The 23,587-nt window shown below is 41.0% G+C and overlaps 1 protein-coding gene across 2 annotated transcripts in view; it reads right to left on the bottom strand.

Moving 5' to 3' along the window:
• LOC131225788 (nudix hydrolase 16, mitochondrial-like) overlaps positions 1-23,283 on the bottom strand; it is a 57,815-nt gene extending 34,532 nt beyond the window's left edge. For both annotated transcript variants that reach the window (XM_058221380.1, XM_058221381.1), the window contains exons 1-2: positions 23,020-23,283; positions 4,963-5,077 (exon numbers count right to left, since the gene is read on the bottom strand). In XM_058221380.1, the coding sequence (XP_058077363.1) occupies positions 4,963-5,077; positions 23,020-23,090 (186 nt within the window). In that variant the 5' untranslated portion in view covers positions 23,091-23,283. The remainder of the gene's footprint in view (positions 1-4,962; positions 5,078-23,019) is intronic.
• Positions 23,284-23,587: the final 304 nt, after the last annotated feature.

Raw genomic sequence — 23,587 nt, 5'->3', positions numbered from 1 at the left:
AATCAAGTGGAGGGAGAATTGCTCGAAGCATTAGAGCTTTTTCAAACAAGGTGGATTTGCACGAGTTGATTGATCTTCCAATAGGCGTGGCAAGTACACTTTGTCTAACGACCAGGATCAAGTTGTGATGTCTAGGCTCGACAGATTTTTAATAATAGCAAAGTGGGTGGAAAAGTTCCCGTTAGTCTCTCAACGTGGGTTACGGAAGTCCATATCAAATCATTGCCCTATCTTGTTGGAAGTGGAGGAAAAAAAAAAATAGGGCCAGAAACCATTCAAGTTCGATTTTATGTGGTTAGAAGTGGAGGGGTTCTCCAAGTAAGCTAAAGATTAGTGGGGTTCCTTCAATGTTGAGGGTTACGCCAGTTTCAAATTAAGCCACTCTTGAAAGGAAAAATTAACTCCTGGAAGAAGGAAGTGGCAAAATGAAATTGAAGTGATCCTTGGCAAGATTCAGGATGTCAACATTAAGGCCGAAGAGGCGGAGTTGTCAGAGGAAGATAAGAATTTACGAAGGAAGCGTAAGATTATTCGGGCCGTCTTAAGGAGGAGGAGATCAAGAGGAAGCAACAATCATGTACGTACCACTTGTCTCAAGGAGAGTGACAAAAACACAAAAATTCTTCCATAGTATCACAAGTGCTCAAGCCAGATGCAATAAGATTAATAGCATCGTTGTGGAGGTTATAAGGATTGAGGATAAGGATAGAGTGTGCAATTTGGTGGTCCAATTCTACAAAGATTTGTTGACAAGTGAAGCGTATGGGAGACCAAGTCTGAATAATTTATCCTTCAGAAGCCTGGCAAGGGAGGAAGCTGACTTGCTCCAGAGATCCTTTCTCTTAAGATGAAGTGAAGATTGTTGTGGACTCTTTGAAAAGGGATAAAGCTCTGGCCCTGATGGATTTCCTTTGCCCTTTCTTCAGGTCTTTTAGGAAGTTGTGAAAGGTGATGTGTTGAGCCTTATGTCGGAATTCTTCAAAAGGGAGCGTCTATCGACAATGTTGTGGGCGTCCTTCACTGTCATCGTTCCAAAGGTGACATGTGTGGAGAACTTCAGGGATTTCATACCTATCAACCTAGTAGATGGGTCGTACAAGTTCTTACCCAATGTCTTAGCTTCCAGATTCCAGGCAGTGTTACCAAGCGTCATATCTAAGAATCTTTTGTTACAAGAAGGTAAATCCTAGACAATGCACTTACAAGTCAAGAGTGCATTGATTCAAGTTATAAAAAAGGGCTTAAAAGAGTCGTGTGCAAGCTGGATATTGAGAGGGCATGTGACCATATGGACTAGGACTTTTTGGACTACATGTTAGGCAAGACCGAGCGTGGGAGGAAATTGAGGGGGTGGATGAGGGAGTGTATAAGCTCAGCCTTAGATTCTTGATTCTTATTAATAGTTCTCCAAAAAGATTCTTTCAAAACTCAAGAGGCATCGGGCAAGGAGATTCTCCATCTCCCTTAATCTTTGTGGTGGTAGCAAAGGCTTTGGGTGGAATGTTAGAGCGAGAGCGGGAGGTCAGTCTGATCCACAGTTTTAGAGTGGGAAGGTTGAGCCCCGCCAATATCCCATCTTCAATTTGCTAACGACACAATTTTTTGTGTGAGGCAGATGCAGCTGTGGTGGACAAGCTGAACATGATCATAAGGTCCTTTAAAGCAGTAGCGGGATTGAAAGTTAATATCGACAAAGGTGAGATGTTGGGTGTTCGCATGCCTTCATCCAAGGACAAGCCAGTGGTTGGGGATCATAGGGTGTGTGGTAGGCTCTCTCCACTCCACTTAACTTGACCTGCCCCTACGCATTGGGAAGCCATCTAAACATTTGTGGGACAGAGTAGTAAAAGGTTTAAAAGGGAATTATCTAGATGGAAGGGTTGATGCCCGTCTCTCAGAGGTCATATTACTCTCATTAAAGCAACCTTGTCAAACTTGCACATCTATTTGTCTTTATTAGGTGCCCAAAGTCAATGGTAGTTAGGTTGGAAAAATACCCATCTCTAAGAGGTCATATTACCCTCATTAAAGAAACCTTGTCAAACTTGCCCATTGATCTTATGTATTTATTATGTGCCCAAAGTCGGTGTTAGCTAGATTAGAACAATTGAGGTGCAAGTTGGAGAGGGAGGAGCTGGTATAAGAGAGTTGGAGTGATGAACAATGCGTTGTTGGGCAAATGGTAGTGGAGGTTTGGGTCAGAAGAGGATACCATATGGAGGGAGGCTATTGCTAACAAGTATTGGTGTCAAGATGTTGGATGGTGCACCAGGTACTCCTATAGAGCATATGCAATATGTAAAGAAGTTTCATGTGTGAAGTCCAAGTTGTCAGAGGGGATTGAATTTTCATTAGTAATGGGGGAAGATTCGCTTTTGAGAGGACATGTGGGTTAATGAAAACACATTGTTAAGTGCATTTCCGAGAATAGCTCGCCTTTCCACATAATGCAATATTATGGTTGCTCATTACTTCTCCTACCATGGAAAGTCAATCGCTTGGTCTCCCTCTTGCCGTAGATTCCTTCTTAATAAGGAAGTGGAGGAGCATGTGTGCTTCTAGATCATCTGAAGGACAAGTTGTTAGACTTTTCAATCCACTCTTTCTGTTACACGCTTCAAGTTCTGAGGAGAGATGGTGAGTACAAGCAGATACGGCACGTGTGGATGGCTAGTTGAAAGGGAAAGAGTCTCGACCGTTGATAATCTTCAAAAACAGTCAATGATGATCCCTAATATCTACCTCATGTGCATCGTAAATGGTAGTTACTCGTGCCCGAAGTCAATGGTAGTTAGATTGGAAAAATACTCATCTCTAAGAGGTCATATTACCCTCATTAAAGAAACCTTGTCAAACTTGCCCATCGATCTTATGTATTTATTATGTGCCCGAAATCAGTGTTAGCTAAGATTAGAACAATTGAGGTGCAAGTTGGAGAGGGAGGAGCTAGTATAAGAGAGTTGGAGTGATGAACAAAGCGTTGTTGGGCAACTGGTAGTGGAGGTTTGGGTCGGAAGAGGATACCATATGGAAGGAGGCTATTGCTAACAAGTATTGGTGTCAGGATGTTGGATGGTGCACCAGGTACTCCTATAGAGCATATGCAATATGGAAAGAGGTCTCTTGTGTGAAGTCCAAGTTGTCAGAGGGGATTGAATTTTCATTAGTAATGGGGAGAAGATTCGCTTTTGGGAGGACATGTGGGTTAATGAAAACACATTGTTAAGTGCATTTCCGAGAATAGCTCGCTTTCCATATAATGCAATATTATTGTTGCTCATTACTTCTCCTACTATGGAAAGTCGATCGCTTGGTCTCCCCCTTGCCGTAGATTCCTTCTTAATAAGGAAGTGGAGGAGCATGTGTACTTCTAGATCATCTGAAGGACAAGTTGTTAGACTTTTCAATCAACTCTTTCTGTTACACGCTTCAAGTTCTAAGGAGAGATGGTGAGTACAAGTAGATACGGCATGTGTGGATGGCTAGTTGAAAGGGAAAGAGTCTCGACCATTGATAATCTTCAAAAACAGTCAATGATGATCCTTTATATCTGCCTCATGTGCATGGTAAATGATGAATCGATCAATCATCCTTTCATCCACTGCCCGTTTACTTGTGGAATTGATTCCTTGGAAGTTTCAATATTGCTTGGACTATGCCAAGTTCAGTGGACGGGCTCTTTATGGCTTGGCATGGGGGTGGATCTTCGGAAATAAGCGAGGGTTCTTTGGAGATTATGTTTTTTAGCTGCTCTTTGGACGATTTAGGAAGAAAGGAATGGATGGTGCTTTTGGAATGAGAGCAGCATGATGAAGCAGGTCGCCACCAGGACATTCTAATATGTTGTGGAATGGGCCTATTGCATAGATACTTTGAAAGTATGTAACGTTTCCTTCTCTAGGATGTAGCTTTTGTGCCACCTCGGTGTTTTTAAATAAAATTGGTGTTACCTTTCAAAAAAGAAAAAATAAATAAAAGAAAAGAAAGACTAGTTGAATCAGCATTGTAATGCAAAAACGACTTTATCCAACTCACATTCACCACAATTGTGCAAGTGTTGTGAAAGGCTGAGAACAACGAAAGAAGAGGCTACAATCACCAGTAAATCCTCTAGGTGCGACATTCGTCACTTGTCCTAAAATACTATCATGAGAAGAAAAGGAATGAAAAAAGAAGAATAATAAGAAAAGAGATGATGCAGGACAATTAACCACTTGCTCTAAAATCTTGAACTGATAGAGAGTGGCGAATTAAATCCCTTTATCTCATAGCCCGGACCCCACATCACATGGGTTAGGACCTCGGCCGAACCCCCTCGTGGACCTCACTTCACATGGGTTCCACTTCACACAAGCAACCCACCCCAAGTGTGTCCCCGCATCCCACAGGCTACCCCACTTGAGCCCGATGTGAAAATACTCCTGCATTAATCACCCCCGGTGAGGAGTCTCGAACATGAGACATGCCGCTCTGATACCACTTTGATGCAAGACAATTAACCACTTGCTCTAAAAGCTCGAATTGATAGAGAGTGGCAAATCAATCCTTTTATCTCATAGCCCAGACCCCACATCGCATGGGTTAGGACCTCAGTCGAACCCCCTCGTGGGACCCACTTCACATGGGTTCCGCTTCACACAGGTCACCCACCCCGAGTGTGTCCCCGCATCCCACAGGCTACCCCACTCGAGCCCGTTGTGAAAATGCCCCTGCATTAAAGAGGACCACACTCCACAGTGTTATCATATGAGGGGATAATAGTTGCTTCATTTGCAATTTGCAAGTTCAAGACCACCTTATTACCATTTACCATTAGGGGGTAAGAAAAACCTATCAAGTTATCATGCTTGTTTCTTGAAGTGAATTTTATTTTTGTAATTCTACTTTCAAGCAACACTCAATATTAATGTCTGACACAAGAACCAAGATCACAAAGGGAGAAAATTTTTCACAATACTATACCTTCGGAAACAAAAGTCCTGGCCCACTTTGTGAGTTTATCATGAGAACCTCGATAACCTTCTCTGGTTTAGAACCACAATTTTCATCAGAATCTATGTATTTAAATGGAATACACCTGCCAAGTGCCAAGAAACAAAGATGTTACAAATTTCCTAATATAGATAAGATAGTAACATTTACAGACATTTTAAGAAATACGCCAACAGGAATCAAGTAAGAAATGCAGGAAAAAGGGAACAAATATTATGCTCTTCTACATATATCACTAATTTAGACATGAACTCAAGTAAGATGGTCTCATGAATTAAACAAAGGAAAACATAGTTTCAACGTGGGAAGGAACTGTGGCCAGATCAACAAGTCAACAACGGTCTTAAAGAATACTCACTTGTAAGAGAATTTGCCTCATCATATCCCATCTAAGAGACATGTTTTAAGCGGTGCACACATGCCCAAGATCTCAACATATCAAAGTATCAAGGAGTAGTGTCTCCCACCATGTACCCATCTAATGATTCTTTAGAGAGTCCCTTACACTAGAGAGCGGATTAGGTGAGACCCCGGCCTCACCCAAGATGGTGCGGCCCTTACCATGGGGCCCACCTTAATGTATGTATTATGTATCCACGCCATCCACCCGTTTTTACAGATCATTTTAGTGCATTATCCCAAAAATGAAGCAGATCCAATTATCAGGTGGACCATACCATAAGAAACAGTGGTGATTGACCATTAATGGGCCACAAGTTTTGGATCAAGCTGACATTTGTTTTTTCCCTTCATCCAGGCTTATCTGACCTTATAAACAGATTGGATGGTAAATAAACACTATGGAAACATTAAGGTGCGCCCTAAGAAGTTTTTAGTGGTAAGAGTAAGACGGTCAATCATCACTGTTTCTCATGTTATGGTCCACCTGATAATTGGATATAAGTAATTCTTGGGATAATAACCTAAAATTATCTTTAAAGATGGATGGACAGTGTGGATACATAATACATAATCAACGTGGGCCCCACGGTAACCCCACAAAAAGGGTCGCACTGTCTTGGGTGAGGCCAGGGTCTCACCTAATCCACTCTCCTTGCACTAGGGCTGTCAATGGTGTACCTAGATCTGTGGATATCAAGGGAGCCAACCCGATTTAAAATGGATCCGGGTCCAATTTTCACACCTGTTTAAGAAAGATGTACAGAATATCATCCTTCCTATCTAATTTTGGGGGTTATAGGATGCTCCAACTTAGATGCCTAAAGACTGGAGCATAGCATGTGGAAAATCTAATTGTTCTCATGACATGGGAAAGCAAAGTCAATTGCCAATATGCTCCAAAGCACCTACCATTTGGTTCAAAATTGGCATGCGATGGATGATATGCACCATGCAAGTGTAGATTTAACCAATTTCTGCAGTCTTAGCAACACATGCAGAAAAAAGTATTGCATCATCAGTTCAAAAAACAGATATGCATCAGGTAAGGGTCTGTTGGCATTGCTTTTGGCCCTGCAAAATTGATTCTCAAGAAGCAAGAAGTGCTTCTTGAGAATTGCTTATGTAAAAAAGTGCATGTTAAAAAAAAAAAAATCCCACGAAAGGCTTTAATGGTGAGTGTTGAACCCCCACTGTTTTATATGGCATGACCCACTAAAGTGTTGGATCTACCTCATTTTTTGGAGTCATACCTTAATATGATATGGCAAAACGGATGGATGGAGTGGACGTCACATGGTCATCAGTGGGCTCCATAGTGATGCAAAGCAAGGTTACAAGAAAATCACATCCGTCCAGCTTCTCCAAAGATGAGATTTGCTAAACCCATGCACATGTGCAATAAAACTCCTGTACACGCCACACATTGGTCATCACAGCACATAGGTCCAAGATCCAATCCATCCATTAGAAAGGCACCGCTATATTGAAGCCCTAGTCCAAGAATTAGGTCGATCCACTGGTTAGGTGGGCCATAGCTTGCAAAACAAATTTAAGTTTTTAAGATACTTGGCTAAAGTTTTTCTAACCCATCCACCTGTTTCCAATATTGGGGCCCACCTTCTGAGTGGACCAAATTCCTTTTAGGTAAAAACATGGTTGGACTAACCGATGCATGGATTTGATCTCGGAGCTACATGCCATGATGGGACGTGTGTAGGTGTACAGCTCTACACTCATGTGTAATTAACAAACCTTCCAACAAGAGAAAATCTTCGATTTCACAGGTGCTTTTCGCGAGTTTGTAGAAGTGGAAACCAGTGTTCGAAATATCGGTGCGATACGTATCGGTTATCGCACCCTTGGGATACGGATACGTATCGGTTATCACATGGGATATATCGGTTGTATAACGTAATGTATCGTTGTTGACATGGGGAAACATTGGAAAATTGGTCGAATTTTTCAATGAAACTTTGGTGATTGTTAAAAAAAGACATCAATACACACTCATAAATCAAAACATTACAAAAAAAACAAGTGCATATAATAGGTTTTCTTTGTATGGGGTCCTAATCTATGTGCTGTCTAATTGAACTTATGCAAGTGTATTTAAAGTCTATTCATATAATTTATAAATGTAAGAAGACGTGTCAGAACACAAGCAATACATTCAAAAGCAAAAGAAGAATCACTAGATAAAGTTACATGTTTAATTTTATGTTTGGACACAGACTGCAACCGATTTGTGAGAAATTAGGAAATTTCGATTTTTTTCAAATTTCCGCAACTCGGCCCATCTCCTCCAAATCTCGAAATTGAAGCTCCCAATCCATGATTGGATTTGTAACAATTTGATACTAATTTAACACGAGTTACAGAAGAAAAAAAGGGGTCGAAAATCGAAAATGCTCACCGGACTGAACATGTGGGATATATCGCACTACTTGTGCGTTTCGTATCGCGTAGGTGGGATACAAGATATATCATGGGATATATCAGCTGATATCGTCGATATTTAAAACACAGGTGGAAACAACTGTAGGAAACGCCCGGGGGGGGGGGGGGCGCTAGGTATTGTGGAAAAAACCCAAATTTGAAATTTTGTTTTCTAGAATTGATTACTCGTGTCTGAACAAACATACCATCAAAAAAGTGATTTTCAGAATCAAGAAAAAAAAAAAAAATCCTTTAGCAAAGCCAAACGGTCCCAACAGTAGTGATGCAATCATTGGGTTGTATTGTAACACATCCCACAAAAGAAAGCCAAAACAAGCCCCAAAGAGGCTTCAAAATAAGGAATAATTTGTTCAATCTTCTTGGGCTTAATGATGTCATGCTGATGCCATTCAGAGGGCCCACAATGGCTGACTGTCAAATGCTATGCTTTGGAAACCATTAAATAGTTGAGTGTTTGGCAAGAGTATGGATTAGATTTAGAAACCCACTTTATGGTATAAATGTAGGATGTTTTAAGACTGTTTTGGGCACTGCTTTGGGACTGTTTAAACTGTTACAAGAATGTGTTACTTTCTAATCAAATTGCACTAGCAACTGGGTGATTCTAGGACTGTTTTGGATAGGTTTGAGAGCCAGGATTAGTTTAGATTGAAGCTGAAATGGAGAATGTAATTGTACTGTGTTGGTTGTACACGACAGGCAATATGACTTATCTTTCTTTTTTTTCCAGTATTAATATTCCTTCTTGAAATCCTGTGCTAATCTTGATTTTAAATACTGGAAGATCTGTAATTATTGGTGATGAAACATTCACACGTTCGACCCCATTGTTAGTGAAGTAAACCTTTAATATGCTTTTAGGCGATTTCAAGTGATCGAAGCTGTTCATATGACTGCGCCTGTTTTAATTGATCAAACTGTTGAGAGCTTTGAGCTTTCATTGCTGGTCTCAAGCCCGGATAAAGGAAGGTTGAACCAGGTTGGCAGCTGGTGTTAAACTTTTGGTCACATCTTTTTCTTATGAATACCAACACCCTGACATTTCAGGTAGGGTGGAATGGGGGGACAGAATTCGTGCGGCTGAACCCAATTAGTTGGAGTAAGGCTTAGACGACAAGGATGATGATGATGATTTCTTCAACATAAACAGCCCTTGTTTTGGTTGATTTCCTTCTCTATTCTTTCTTGTTCAAGAAGACATGAGATTATGGTGGCATTATCTAGCAAAAATACGCAACCAATTTTTTTGTGCCAGATAAAACACATGTATGATGATCATATGAATCAACATTGCCAATCACTTCAATAACATGGAAATCAAACCGAACGTCTTCAAACTAGAAGAATTCTTTTTGGTGAATCAGTGTGGAAATATTAGTCCAAACTCCATTTCTTTATAAAGTCACAACCTCCTTCTGTCTTAATTTAAAGAGCAAAATTAACAACCAATACACACTGCCACCAAAATATGGATGAGTGATCATAAATGATGGCAGCTTCATTGTGCAAAATCAAATCATGGTACTAGATTATTACTTCTCCACTAAAATCCAGTAGATTGAATCATTAAGATTTAAGAATTTGAATGACTTGTATTAGAACAACTTATCATTGTCATCTTTGACAAATATCAGAAGTGCAATGCGACTCTGCATTTTCACAAATTTTGGAATCTAATTTCAGCTCTATACTTGATAATAACGATGCCTAAGACAACAAACACTGAACCCTATTTTGAATTATCCAGGAACTTCTCACCCATGTGTGTTATGGGTGCAGCATCGACACCTCAACATGAAACTGTCATGTTGCAGTTTGCTCGTCTTGAAATTCTTTTCATCTGTTCTGCAACAGGGAACCCACTAGTACAATGCAACAAACTCATGCTAGGCCATTCACGAGAGAAACCTCAAAATTGGATGAAAAGTTTCACGAAAAGGGAAAAAAAAATTTTAAAAAAAAAAAAAAAAAAAAAAAAAAACACGAGATTTCTCACATTTTTGTCATTCAAGACAAGTGAGTTTTCATTTGCTAAATCATTTCAAGTTCATGTTGTTAGTGTACTGATTTATGCAACTTATTTGTCAATCATATAAGATCTTGTGTCACGTAGTCGGTTGAGTCCTTGGAAGAGGAAGAGTGAAGATGCAAGTGGACATGAGCGTCAAGGAGCAAAGAACAGGAAAATGCGGTGCCCTGGTGACCCTAACTCTTGACCCAAAACAACCTATTGAACCTCTAGATGATCCTGACCTAATAGGTAAACCTTGTTAATCATCCTTTAGCCTTAGGAGCCTAATTGGAGTATGATAAGGCTATAAGAGGTACAAAGTTGTTATGAAATCGTATGCCCAAAACAGTAGTTTTCAAGTGGACTTCGATCTCATCGATAGTCTGTTGATGGGTTTAGATCCCATAGAAGACCACTCGATGGAATCAAGTAGGTAACTCAGATCTGTCTGGCAAGATATGATTTTTTATCTGAATTTCTCGATGGAATCAAGGAACCTTCAATGACATCGAAGGGTCTCCTCGATCCCATCGAAGAAAGAGTCCAGCAACCATACAGAGATATATCTGGATTTTCTCAATGAGATCGACACAGGGTTTGATTCCATCGAAGGTCCTTCGATCCCATGGAAGGGCTCTTCATCCAATCGAAAGAGCCGTTAACTAGCCGTTGCAAATCGGTTTCTTATAAAAGGGCATTCAGTTCTTGGGCATTTGGATGGGCTTTTGGTGCAATAGAAGCTTAGGTGATTCCATTATCATATCCCTCATCCCAAGCCTCCAAACCAATGAATTTTAAGTCATCTTCCTTCAGATTAACATTCTAATAAGGATTCCAACCTCCACCTTGAAAATGTGCTTAGACTCCACCATTTTCTAGAGATTAAACTCAACCTCTATAGGCATACATTTGTCTAAATCCTCTAGAAGACCCATCCTGTAGAATCCCCTGGGCATTACAATTTCCTATTGTTTGTAAGAGATTCTACCCAACCTCTCATCACCTTGGTCAACTCAAAGGAGCACTACATGCAAGGCGTTTAATTTTGGAGCTGAAGCCTTGGTAAAGCATCGGCATCATGATCAGGAGAGCTGATTGAAGCACGGGAAAGCATCGATCAAGTAACCCAAGACGACACTACAAAAAGGGTTCAATCCGACAAATTATCATTTTTAAGAGTCTGTCTACTCTCTTTCCTTGTGTAAGATTGAAGATAAGAGTTTGTGACTCAAACTCAATAAGTTCTTCTGTACGACCTAGGCTCTTGTGTAGGGCTAAATACACCGAACACAGGTGTGTACGTGTTAATATCTGTGGGAACCTCCGGTGGGAGTAAACATAAGTAATTAGACTAAGATCAAAGTTGTTGGTTTTAGCCAATAGAAAACCAACTCAAGTCTCTTGCGGGAATCTCTGGCGAGAGTGTACGTCGATAAGTTCTTGTGTAGGACCGAGGTTTGTGGCGAGCCTATAGAAAACTACATAGAGTCTCTTACGAGAGTCGATCCTTATGTAGGATTGTAAAGGTTAGAGATGAACCTGATTTAAAAACCTCTGATAGTGAAATCCGATACACTCATGGGTTGAGTGTGTTCGTTATGAGTGGAGTAAGGAAACTAAACCACTATACGTGCTTGTGTTTGGGATTGTCTTTGACCACTTGTTTAATTATGCTTATGTGATTAATGTTTAATTATATATATGCATGATTAGACGAATGCTAGGAGTTGATAGGTAGCACATCTCACACATACACATGTACACAATCATGTTTATAGACTAGTTGCTTAATTGCCACATTCTATATAGTCTATGTGATTGGACCCTCTAATGGCTTGGAAGCCTTAAAGTTAATTGCCTTAGTTTAATTTGCATAGTAGTTTAAGTAGGTAATTGTATTTAAAAGGCATAATTTTTATTTGGTCATAATCCCCCCTCTAGGACATAGCCATCATTCCTTCACTCCGCCAAGCTTTCACACATAACCCGTGGGCCCACCACGCGTAATTTCAATTGGTATCAAAGCGGTTTCCTCCTGAAAGGCTTAACCACCCGGAGTAAAATCCGAAGGAGATTTGGACTGACGTCTTCCTATAAGGAAAAAGCTATGGTTACCCAAGAATATGAACTTATTTGTAAATCTAGAATGGATAAGCCTTTTAGGTACAATAGAAGATTTGAACTTAATAGTCACATCCGTGCCTCTACCCTCCAGTAATCCAAAGGGACGCATCTACTTCTCGAAGTAGCTCGAGAGCTTCTCTTGTTTGTCATACTTGTGGAAATGTCGGGCACTTTAAATTTGAATATGATATCTTAAAAAGGGCCCAATCCACCTCATTCTCAAACCATAGTGGTAGATTCTTCATGACTGACAAATTGGCACACCAATGGAGAAGCATCCCTAAAGGATCGCCAAAAAAGAGAGTTTCAAACCCTTCCTAAAGAGACCGATTGGATTAAGGTGTTGCTAAAACTAATTGCCCAGTTAAATGAGAAAATTGTTAATTAAGGGCAACATAGATAAATCACCTACCAAACATAGATCTCCAACTAGGAAATCCCTTAAGGGAGAATCTTAGAAAAATCATTTCCCATCCCAAACATAGTTCGGGCCCTAGGAAATTCACATCCAAGTGGGTTGTGAAGAGGAATAGGTAACCTTGGAAGGTCTATTTAGGTTGAATTGTTAAATCAGATGATCAAGCCTTATCTTTGAGCTTAATTGATAAATCTGAATATTTCAGCCTCAATAATGAGCCTAATTGAAAATTTGAGGATTTCAGCCTTATAGGAAAATCTTAGGATTTTAACCTCATGTTGTGCTTAATTGGTAAATCTTAGATTAAGCCTTATTTATTTTGATAGTTTTAAGTTTAAAATTATTGAATTTTGGTATCACATGTTTTTAGGTTAGACTATCATTAGTCATTAATAATTTGATTAGTATATCCTTTAAATGACCATAATTAGCATGCTCCATGTTTTTAATGATTATATGCACCCTTTAAACCCTTGTTAGTATGTGCCTTATAATTGGTAAATCTATGACCTATAGGTTTGTTTCATGCTATGTTTTATTGGTATATTTATTGGAACTAACTCTTTGTGAAATACTAACAAATAAAAGAGGAAAAGGATCAAGTCCCAGCAAAACAACTTTAATTATGTTTTGCAGGATTGGTTTGTGGTTTATAGGAATTGATGAGATAGGAGGAGCAATTATTTTTTTTTGGGGGGGGGGGGGGAGGGGGGGTGTGGTGGTGGGCATTGCTAGTGTTACGTGGCTCGAGTCCTATATTTAAATTTATATATTATTGTAATCTTGGATGTGCAATATTTTGTGTTGTTTTGGTATATCACTGGTATGGACCATGAAATGGTCTAGGTTAGGTTTTTATCACATAATTAACAAAGGGGGAAATTATTAGTGCATTGATTTATGCACCTTATTTGTCAATCATGTGAGTCCTTGTGTCATGTAGTCAATTGAGTCCCTGGAAGATAAAGAGCAAAGACACAAGTAGACATGAGCATTAAGGAGCAAGGTACAAGTAAATGCGGTGCCTTGGTGACCCTAACCCTTGACCCAAAACAACCCATTGAACTTGTAGATGATCCTGACCTAATAGGTAAACCTTATTGATACACCTTTAGCCTTAAGAGCCTAATTGGAGTATGATAAGGCTATAAGAGGTGGAAAGCTGCTATGAAATCGTATACCCAAAACAATAGTTTTCGAGTGGACTTCGATCACATCGACAGTCTGTCGATGGGTTTGGATCCCATCGAAGACCACTCGATGGAATCGAGAGGTAACTCAAATCTCTCTAGCAAGATATGATTTTTTATATGAGTTTCTCAATAGAATCGAGGAACCTTCGATGACATCGAATGGTCTCCTCGATCCCATCAAAGACCACTTGATCAGATCGAAGAAAGAGTCCAACAACCATGCAGATTTTCTCGATGAGACCGACACAAGGTTTGATCCCATCGAAGGGCCCTTCAATCCTATCGAAACAGCGGTTTTATAGCGTTGCAAATCGGTTTCTCATAAAAGGGCATTCGGTTCTTGGGCATTTGTACGGGTTTTTGGTGCAATAGAAGCTTAGGTGTTTTCATTATCATATCCCTCCTCCCAAGCCTCCAAACCAATGAGTTTTAAGTCATCTTCCTTGAGATTAACACTTTAATGAGGATTCTAATCCCCACCTTGAAGATGTGCTTGAACTCCATCATTTTTTAGAGATTATACTCAACCTTTATAGGCATACATTTGTCTAAACCCTCTAAAAGACCCATCTTGTAGAATCCACTAGGCATTACAACTTCCCGTTAGTTACAGGAGATTCTACCCAACCTCCCATCACCTTGGTCACCTTAAAGGAGCACTACATGCAAGGTGTTTGATCTTGGAGCTGAAGCCTTGGTAAAGCATCAGCATCATGATCGGGAGAACAAAGGGGAGTTGATTGAAGCACAATAGAGCATCGATCAAGCAACCCGACACGAAGCTACAAAAGTGGCTCAATCCAACAAGTTGTCATTTGTAAGATTCTGTCTAATCTCTTTCCTTGTATAGGATTGAGGGTAAAAGTTTGTGACCCAAACTCAAAAGGTTCTTGTGTAGGGCTAAATACACCGAACACAGGTGTGTACGTGTTAATATTCGTGAGAGCCTCTGGTGGGAGTAAACATAGGTCATTGGACTAAGACCGAGGTTATTGGTTAGCCGATAGAAAACCAACTCAAGTCTCTTGCGGGAATCTCCGGCGAGAGTGTACGTCGATAGGTTCTTGTGTAGGACTGAGGTTGGTGACGAACCTATAGAAAACTACATAGAGTCTCTTACGAGAGTTGATCCTTGTGTAGGATTGTAAAGGTTAAACATGAACCTGATTTAAAACCTCCAATAGTGAAATCTGGTACATTCATGGGTTGAGTGGGTCCGTCAGGAGTGGTGTAGGGAAACCAAACCACTATACATGCTTGTGTTTGGGATTGTCTTTGACCACTTGTTTAATTATGCGTATGTGATTAATGTTTAATTATATGTATGTGTGATTAGATGAATGCTAGGCGTTGATAGGTAACACATCCCACACACACATGTATACTATCATGTTTATAGACTAGTTGCTTAATTGCCACATCTTATGTAATCTATGTGATTGAACCCTCTAATGGCTTAAAAGCCTTAGAGTTAATTGCCTTAGTTTAATTTTATATAAATAATTGTGTTTAAAAGGCATAATCTTTATTTGGTCCTAACCCCCCTTAAGACAGTCTTCATTCCTTAGCTCCACCAAGCTTCCATGCATAGCCCGTGGACCCAGCATGCACAATTTCACATGTGACTCACAGTGGTGATGTATTACGACCGATGGTGAATCGCGGTTGGTAGAGAACCAATGCGGGAAGGACGTGGCATTAGAAAACAAGTGACTCACGGTTGCTGGAACCGGTGCAGGAAGGAAAGGGAAAGGAGATATTATCAAGTGAAGGGGTTGTGGGGAAAGATCAATCAGAAAGAAAATGGGAGATTGTTCGTAATCGGAAGACAGGGTACCAGGGGTGTGAGTTGAGGGGAAAAGCGAAGCTTTCGGAATACCTGACCCCCTTCATCAACTGTTTTCCGACAGGGTGGCAGCCAATAAACTTCAAAAGGGTGTTCGGCCAAGCCGGAATTGTCATGGAGGTCGTTATCCCTCAAGAAAGGAATACAAACAACCTTCGGGCTTTGCCTTCGTTCATATGAGCTCGGAGATGGAGCTTGAAGAGGCCATCCAGATGTTGAATGGTGAAAGTTTCGAAGTTAACAAATTGCAAGTGCAACGAGCTCGATTTGGACCAGATTGAAAATTTTTGGAACAAGAACGCAGGAAGAATCAAAGGAAGGGGAGCAACACTATAAACAACAAGCAAAGCAAGGCTTTAAGGATTCACAAGTTTCATTGTCTTTAAAGACAAGTGTTGGACGATTGTCTAAACAGGGGGATGATGTGCAAGAACTCAAGGGACATTCAAGTAGACAGATGGGTGTGGAGGGCCTTTATAGATGAAGGTCTTGAAGTGTGCATCCACAAGGTGTTGAAGAGTCGCAAATGACCTTCCAGTTCTGTCTTATTGTGACTCTTAAACCAGGCCTTTTGGAAGATGAATTGATGGGATGGCTAATTTGGAACGGCAGGGGGATTGATGAAGAAGATGGTGTGGTTAAAAGTCTGCAAGGACAATGTTAGCTTAATCTCGTTAGGCGCCCAAGAACATATGAATTTAGTGCAATCAATCTGCAACATTTGTCAAGATGACACAGTGCGAAGAACTCAATTATGGGAACAATGGTCAGTGTTTGGCTGGGAAGAGCTTTGCTATCAGTTCTGGAATATCCTTATGGAACTCTGGATAGACGACATTTTCAAGGAAATGGGAGCTTGCATTGGTACAGTGATTCTGGTCGATCCCCATACGAATAGCAATGACGAATCGCGGTTTGCTAGGCTGTGAATCAGAAAGAAAAAAACCAATTCTTCCCTAGATTCGATTACCTTAAGAGTCAATAGTGTGAAGATACCAGTCAAGGTGATCCAAGAGCAGGAAGATCACTCCAAAGAGGACATGTTAGAATCCTTTGTTTTGCCAATGTCAGTTGATGGCGTTGGTGATGAAGATACTCATAGACCAAACTCCTGCGGAGTACCGAAATATATAACAAGCTCGTGTCAACATCACATTGGTTTTCAAAGAGGCGTCGTAGAGAAAAACGATTTTAATGAGACACAGGGCGAGACTTTATGGAAGGAAGACTCTTTTTAGGTCTATATTAATGACAGAGGAGATGAGGGCTGAATTATCTAACAAATGTGCGACGCATGGTGTTTCTTCTAACAAACCACTTAATGAAGGGAGAGAGAGGATAAGCATTGAAGAGCCACATTCGACAGAAGACTTTGGTTCTTAAAAGCGTGTGGATGTTTTCCCTTGTGTGGAAACTGCCTCGTCTTTCACATGCTCACAAAGCCACTTAAATGTGGTCACGTGCAATGAAATTTCAGGTTTTAAACCCGATTCACCTTTACTCCCGGGTGTGACAGGTGTCGAGGCTGTTGGCTCTTATTCAGAGGTTTAGAGCACACATTCAAGTGCAGGAGGCAGGTTTCGCTCTCCAACCGAAGGATCGCCCTTTGTTGCGTCCTCTTCGAATGACTAGAGGGCCTTGGAGCCTGCTTCGAGGATGAGCATCGGTTCCGAGGCTTCAGGATAACCCATGAAGTTGTTGTCCATTTTGTTGCTCGTTGTATCGTCATGGGATGGTGCGACACGTATCCTCGATTTTGGAGAGAGCGATCATAGTCGTGGTTGATCCATCTATACGGGATTTTCTGATGCGTGCAAACTCAAACCCTTTTGTAGATAGTGCGCCTTCAACTCTTTTTCCAGATATGTGCGTGATTGATCCTACGTGGTTCGAGAAAGACCTATCTCTATTTCCCAAAATTTTTAAAGGAGAGCCTTTCCAAATATGTGAAGATGACTTCCTCTCGCCGTCTTCTGCTCAAGAGTCATGCGACAATGGCGTGATTCCTCCAGATAACTCGGATTTAGACGTGGCATCCGATCAGGCTCTTGTTGCTCTCTTCCAAGATAATGACCAAAATCTTTCTCCCTCTGCAAAAATGGCAGGAAAAAGGCAAAGAAGTGTTGGAGGTGGAACTGCTTCAGGTTATTGTAAATACCAACCAAAGGATCGGTCTAAGCGAGCTGGATTCGCAGACGCACAAGTCAAATTCCGAGCATAAATGGGTAGAGTTGGCAGAGATTAATTGCAAGAAGAGATAGATTAGAGATGTGTTGGCTACGTGGGAAGACAAAGTGGTCTCTCTTTTGGAGATCACCCATAAGATTACGTAGCCTTATTCTAGTTCGTTGAATCTTGCAAGAGAGTCACGACAGTTTCCAAATCTCCAAAGAGCATTTTCAAAACTTCACACGGCAACAAGGAAACCACAAGTTTGTCGATTACTCCTCCTAACTCATCCAAGGAAATGGCAGAGGTTGGTGCATAGGCGAAAAGGGCAAGATCAATTCCTTGATGAAGATTTTATCTTGGAATGTGAGGTGCGTGGGGTGCAAGCGTAAGAGGAGTCAAATAAAGGACGTGCGTAGAAGCAATGCAAAAGTGGTGTGCTTTCAAGAGACTAAGGTCCAAAATTCCATCAAAAAGCTTCTAGGAACTTTATGGGATAATAAAAACATAGAGTGGGCTGCTTTAGATGCTACGGGTAGATCTAGGGGTGTCATGGTCGCGTGGGACTCTCCATCTGGTCCCTCTTCGATGGGTGGGGAAGGGTGTTCTCTAAATTTGTCATGTTGAAGGAGGTTACTTCAGGATTTTCTTGGCTCTTCACCACTATTTATGGTCTGAATGTTGAAGATAAAAGGAATGATTTCTAGGAAGTGTTATCGGAATCTAGATCGAGATTCACAAGCCCATGGTGTATTAGAGGCGACTTGAATATCACCTGGCATGCAGCAAAAAGATCAAATGGGCGAACAACCACCTCAGGTATGTACGCTTACTCAAATTGCTCCCTATGCAGGGCAGCAAGTTTACTAGGTGGAATGGGCAACCAAACCCAAGTATGTCCAGATTAGACAGATTCCTTTGTATCTCCTAAATGGATTGAAGCTTTTCTTCTTATGGTCCAACAATCTCTCCCGAAGCCTATCTCTGATCACTGCCCAGTGTTATTAGCTATGGAAGAAGAAAATTGGGTTTGAAACCGTTCAGGTTTGAGCTCTCTTGGATGCAGATTAAAGGTTTTCCTCAGCTTGTTAAGGAATGGTGGAATGGTTTTGTAAAGAGGGTTTCGCGGGTTATAAGATCTGTCGTAGGCTTAAGATGTTGAAAGAAAGAATCAAGGCTTAGAAGGAGGAACTCGAAAGAAGTGAGAGGGAGATGTACTTCGTCCTTTCTAAAATTCAAGCTTTAGATCCGAAAGCAGAGGGAGGCAACCTCAGTTCAGAGGACAAAGCTATCAGACTGCATCTTGTCCAATCTTATTCGGCTAGGATTTTTTAAGATGAAGTTAAATGGAGGAAAAGATCTCGGAGTGTTTGGATTAAAGAAGGTGACGAAAACACTAAGTTTTTTCATAATATTCCAAGCTCGCGAGCTTGGGTCAATAAGATTACCAGCCTTGTAGTCAATGGTATTCCTATTGAAGATAAAATGCGATGAGGGTGAAGTCACTCGGTTCTACAGTAGCCTTCTAAAGAGGGAGACTAAGAGTAGACCAAGATTAGATAATCTTCACTTCAAGTGCTTGTCGATTGGACAAGCTTCCAATATTGAAGTGCCTTTTTCAGAGGAAGAGGTATAGCTAGCTGTGGATACTTTAGGGTCAGATAAGGCTCCCAGTCCGGGCGAATTTCCATTGATGTTCTTCCAAGTTTTTTGGGAGCTAGTTAAAACAGATGTTTTGGATTTTATGTCTCAGTTCTTCTCTTAGGGTCGACTTTCTTCCGAGATGGGTGCTTCTTTCAATGCGCTGATTCCGAAGATTACAGGTGCGGAATCCTTAAAAGGATATAGACCTATCAGCCAAACTGGAGGCCCCTATAAGATTTTGGCTAAAGTCTTGGCATCTAGACTGTGAGGGGTGTTTGGGAGTGTGATTGCTGACAATCAAAGTGCCTTTATTCCGGGTCAGTAGATCATCGGCAACACTCTTATTGCTCATGAATGTTTGGACTCTAGGCATTCATCTAGAGAGAAGGGAATAGTTTACAAGATGGATCTGGAAAAAAAGAGTATGATCACGTTGATGGGTGCTTCCTCTACTATATGATGCAGCGTCTTGGGCTTAGGGAGAGATGGAGGAAGTGGATCATGGAGTGTGTCACATCAGCGCAGTTGTCGATTCCCCCAAGGGTTTCTTTGAAGCACGGGAGGTTTACAGCAGGGCAACCCTTTGTCCCCTTTCCTCTTTGTTATTATTACGGAGGCCCTTTCCAGAATGTTGATTAGAAGTCAGGAAGAATGAATCATTTGTGGCTTCAAGATAGAAGGTATGGAGAATCCGATTTCTCATCTTCAATTTGCAGATGACACTCTTCTTTTTTGCGATGCCGACCTAATCAATGTTGAAATTTTGAGAACAATCATCCGGTGTTTCGAGGCGGTTTCGGGCCTAAAGGTAAACATAAGGAAAAGCAAGATGATGGGGATGTTCTTAGAGGACAACGAGATTCAGCTATTGGCAGATTCTTTCGGGTGCAAAGTTGGAAAGCTCCCTTCGACTTTTGTGGGTCTTCCCCAGTGCATCGGTACACCACCTAAATATATTTGGGATAAGGTTGTCGGAAGATTTTAACATTATCTGGCTAGGTGGAAAAGCCGAAATTTATCATTAGGGGGTCACATCATGCTAATTAAGGCAACCCTTTCCAATCTTCCTCTCTATTTCATGCCAATATTCAGGTGCCCGGTGGCGGTTGTGGCAACTATTGATAAACTGCGGCGTGACTTCTTATGGCATGGCATGGAGGATAAAAGGAAATTTCACCTTCTACGTTGGAATGAGGTATGCAAATCCTACGAAGAAAGCGCTGCAGGCATAAAAGATCTCAAAGCTACGAATAGGGCCCTTCTTGGGAAGTGGCTTTCAAGATTTGGGAAGGAAGATGGGACACTTTGGAAAGAGGTGATAAAAGCTAAGTATGGTTGTACGGTAGATGGTTTGTGGATGAGAGCTCCATATAGAGCCTCGGCCTTATGGAAAGGTGTTATGTCTGTGAAGGCAGCGTTTAGTAAAGGTGTCAGTTTTCTCTTGGCAACAGCAATAAGATACATTTTTGGGATGACGTATGGATGGGAGATTCTCCGTTGAAGTCCCGAGTTTCCCAAGGATTTACCGTCTAGCTCTGAACCGGTCCATTCTTGTCTCTATCTATTATTTTGTTGTAGTGGGAGTAGTAATTTGGGAACCTCCTTGCAGAAGACATACTAGGGATGAGGAGATAGAAGCGTTCGTGGCCCTTATGAATCACATTAATCTATGTCGTCCGAACATTTCATCCACAAATAATATGATTTGCCGTTGTCACAAATCAAGCTCTTTCTTAGTTTGCTCATTTTATGACTGTATTACCATGACTTCTCCAATTTCCAAAGAATTGATTACCAAGCATGTTTGGCATTTTCCTATCCCGACTAAGATTGCAACTTTCGATTGGTTGGTCCTTCCGAATGTTTGTTTGTGTTGTATGGATGATGAGGAAACGGTTGACCATCTGTTTGTTCATTGTCATTTTATTGGGACAATTTGATTGAACTTTTTGAGCCGTTTCAACATGTCGTCGTCTCTTCCGGCATCAACAGGTGATCTTCTGAGAATTTGGCATGGGGTGAGTTTGGGTAGAGAAAGGACAGTGATGTAGAGGATGTCCATCCTTGCCATTTGGTGGTCGATTTGGGAGAAAAAGAATGCTAGAAGTTTCTGCAATAAGAGCAAGTCGATGGAAATCATTTCCCAAAGGGCGAGATTTTTAGTTGTTAAGTGGGCCTCAAATCTTGAGAAGCTAAAGGGCTGTAATTTTTCTTTCTTGGGGTTGTAGCTGGATCACCATCTTGGCATTTCAGTGCTCCTTTTTTTTCGCTTTGTTTTGCTGTTTGCTCTAAAAAAATTCCAGCAACCTTTCTTTTCTTTTCTTTAAATTAAAAAATATATATATATCTATGAATTCAAGTGCCAACAAGACCATTTTATTCAACATCCAGAGCAGTTTTGCATGATAAACAAATTCACCATATCCTCTTTTTATTTTAATAGATATGTATAGGCTCAAATCCAAGACCTCGATGTTGAAATGCACTCTATCACCACTGAAACGGGGGCTCAAACCCATAATTCGCCATATCAGAAAATACAAAAATGAAAAGTTAAAAATAAAAATTTTTAATGAAAAAAAAAAGATATCTGGACCAGCATAAAATGATAAACTGTGGATTTTTTATTTTTTTTTGGTTTGTCATTTGAGGAGTTATTTGATACCATGGTAAAAAGGGATGCTCCACATGCATGCACACAGAAATTGAACAATCGAGCATGCACGTACCTTGAACTTTACATCCCAAATCGCATAACCCACAAAAAACACATCATAGCCCCAAAATCAGATGACTGATCCTGATGTCAGATCAATGGACATTTATTTCCTGAATTTGGATCGCGGCCATTTTTCATTCTAACCAACCATTAGATCTCCACCAATCAGATAGTTATGATCCTACATAACCCACTACTAACATATTATAGCCCCAAAATCAGATGGGCAATCCTGACCACAGATTAATGGACATTTATTAACTGAATTTGGATCCAGGCAATTTTCATTCTAACCAACGATTAGATTTCCACCAATCAGACAGTTATGATCCTACATTTACCCGATACTTAAGATGCGGCCCACCTATAGCATGGCCCGCAATTTGGGCAGCTTAATTCGAGCCACAAATACTATTTGCGTGCATACAGAGCATCAAATAATCCCAAAGAAAACGAACATTTTCACTCTTTGCCTATACAAAAAAGCAGAAAAGAAAGCTTGAAACGACATTTTAGCCAATTAAGCTCTCCAACCACAAGACATATTGATAGGGACAACCAGAAAGTACTCACCAAACCACCAAACAGGCCAATTCCAGGTAGTGGAGCGAGGAATCCAGGAACAATCCTGATTGGTCCACATAATAAAAAATAAAAAATAAAAAGAGCCCCACCTAAGGGTAGTGGAGCATTCCTTAGTCAAATAAAGGATGCATCCTTCCTAATGTAGACCAATCAGCATCCATGGCCTGATGGAGATTCTTCTTCCAAATACATAGAAACTCCAAAGGGCATATCACAAATTGGAAAAGTATTGGAAACATTTAAGATAAAAAAATTTAAATTAAAAAAATAATAATAATAAAATAAAATAAATCTATACCCATCTACGAAAGAAGATTCAAAAGGAAAAAAAATCTGATATTACGGAGGTGAGCAATGAACCGGCAGTAATGTACGTACGGAATTATAAGAAAATGCAATGAGAGAGAGAGATAGAGAAAGCGAAGGAAAAGGACAGGCAGTGACTAGTGAGAGCTATACCCCGCGACAAGGCGACAACCGGCCTCGTAGCGTTGCTGATGTCGACCCGTCCGGGCCACCAAATCAGTCATGCTCTTCTTGAATCTCCAGCGATGATCATCGTCTGGAAAACATATTAACGGCTGATGTTGCTTGCTGCTGCTGCAGCTACGAGAAGGGCGTGAGGCCCAGAGACTGCCCCATCAAACGGCGACGACGACAATGACTCAGCCAAGGAGAGAAGAAGAAGAAGAAAAGGAGAGAAAAATCAGAGAGAGAGAACGAGAGAGAAAACGACCGTCTTTAGGCTCGAGAGGGAAAGAGAGGGAGAGCCCTAAGCGAAGCGCGCGGCTCGGATCGTTGGAGAGACGAAGTGGTACGCGTACATGTGCGGCCGTTTGGTACCGCTCGGTCAAGGTATCGCCAGAGAGCCTCGCGCGCGTGGAATTGGTCAGACCGTAGTGATCGCTACTTGTTCTTGCTTTCTCCCACCCACAAGGATGCTACGCTGCAATCCTGTGATGGTTGACCACCATTTTCGAAACGGGGTTTCACGATCCAGACCGACCATATCTCTTGCCAAGCTGTG

This window comes from Magnolia sinica, chromosome 14 (assembly GCF_029962835.1).
Source record: "Magnolia sinica isolate HGM2019 chromosome 14, MsV1, whole genome shotgun sequence".
NCBI lineage: Eukaryota > Viridiplantae > Streptophyta > Magnoliopsida > Magnoliales > Magnoliaceae > Magnolia > Magnolia sinica.
This window is presented reverse-complemented; position numbering and strand designations above follow the sequence as displayed.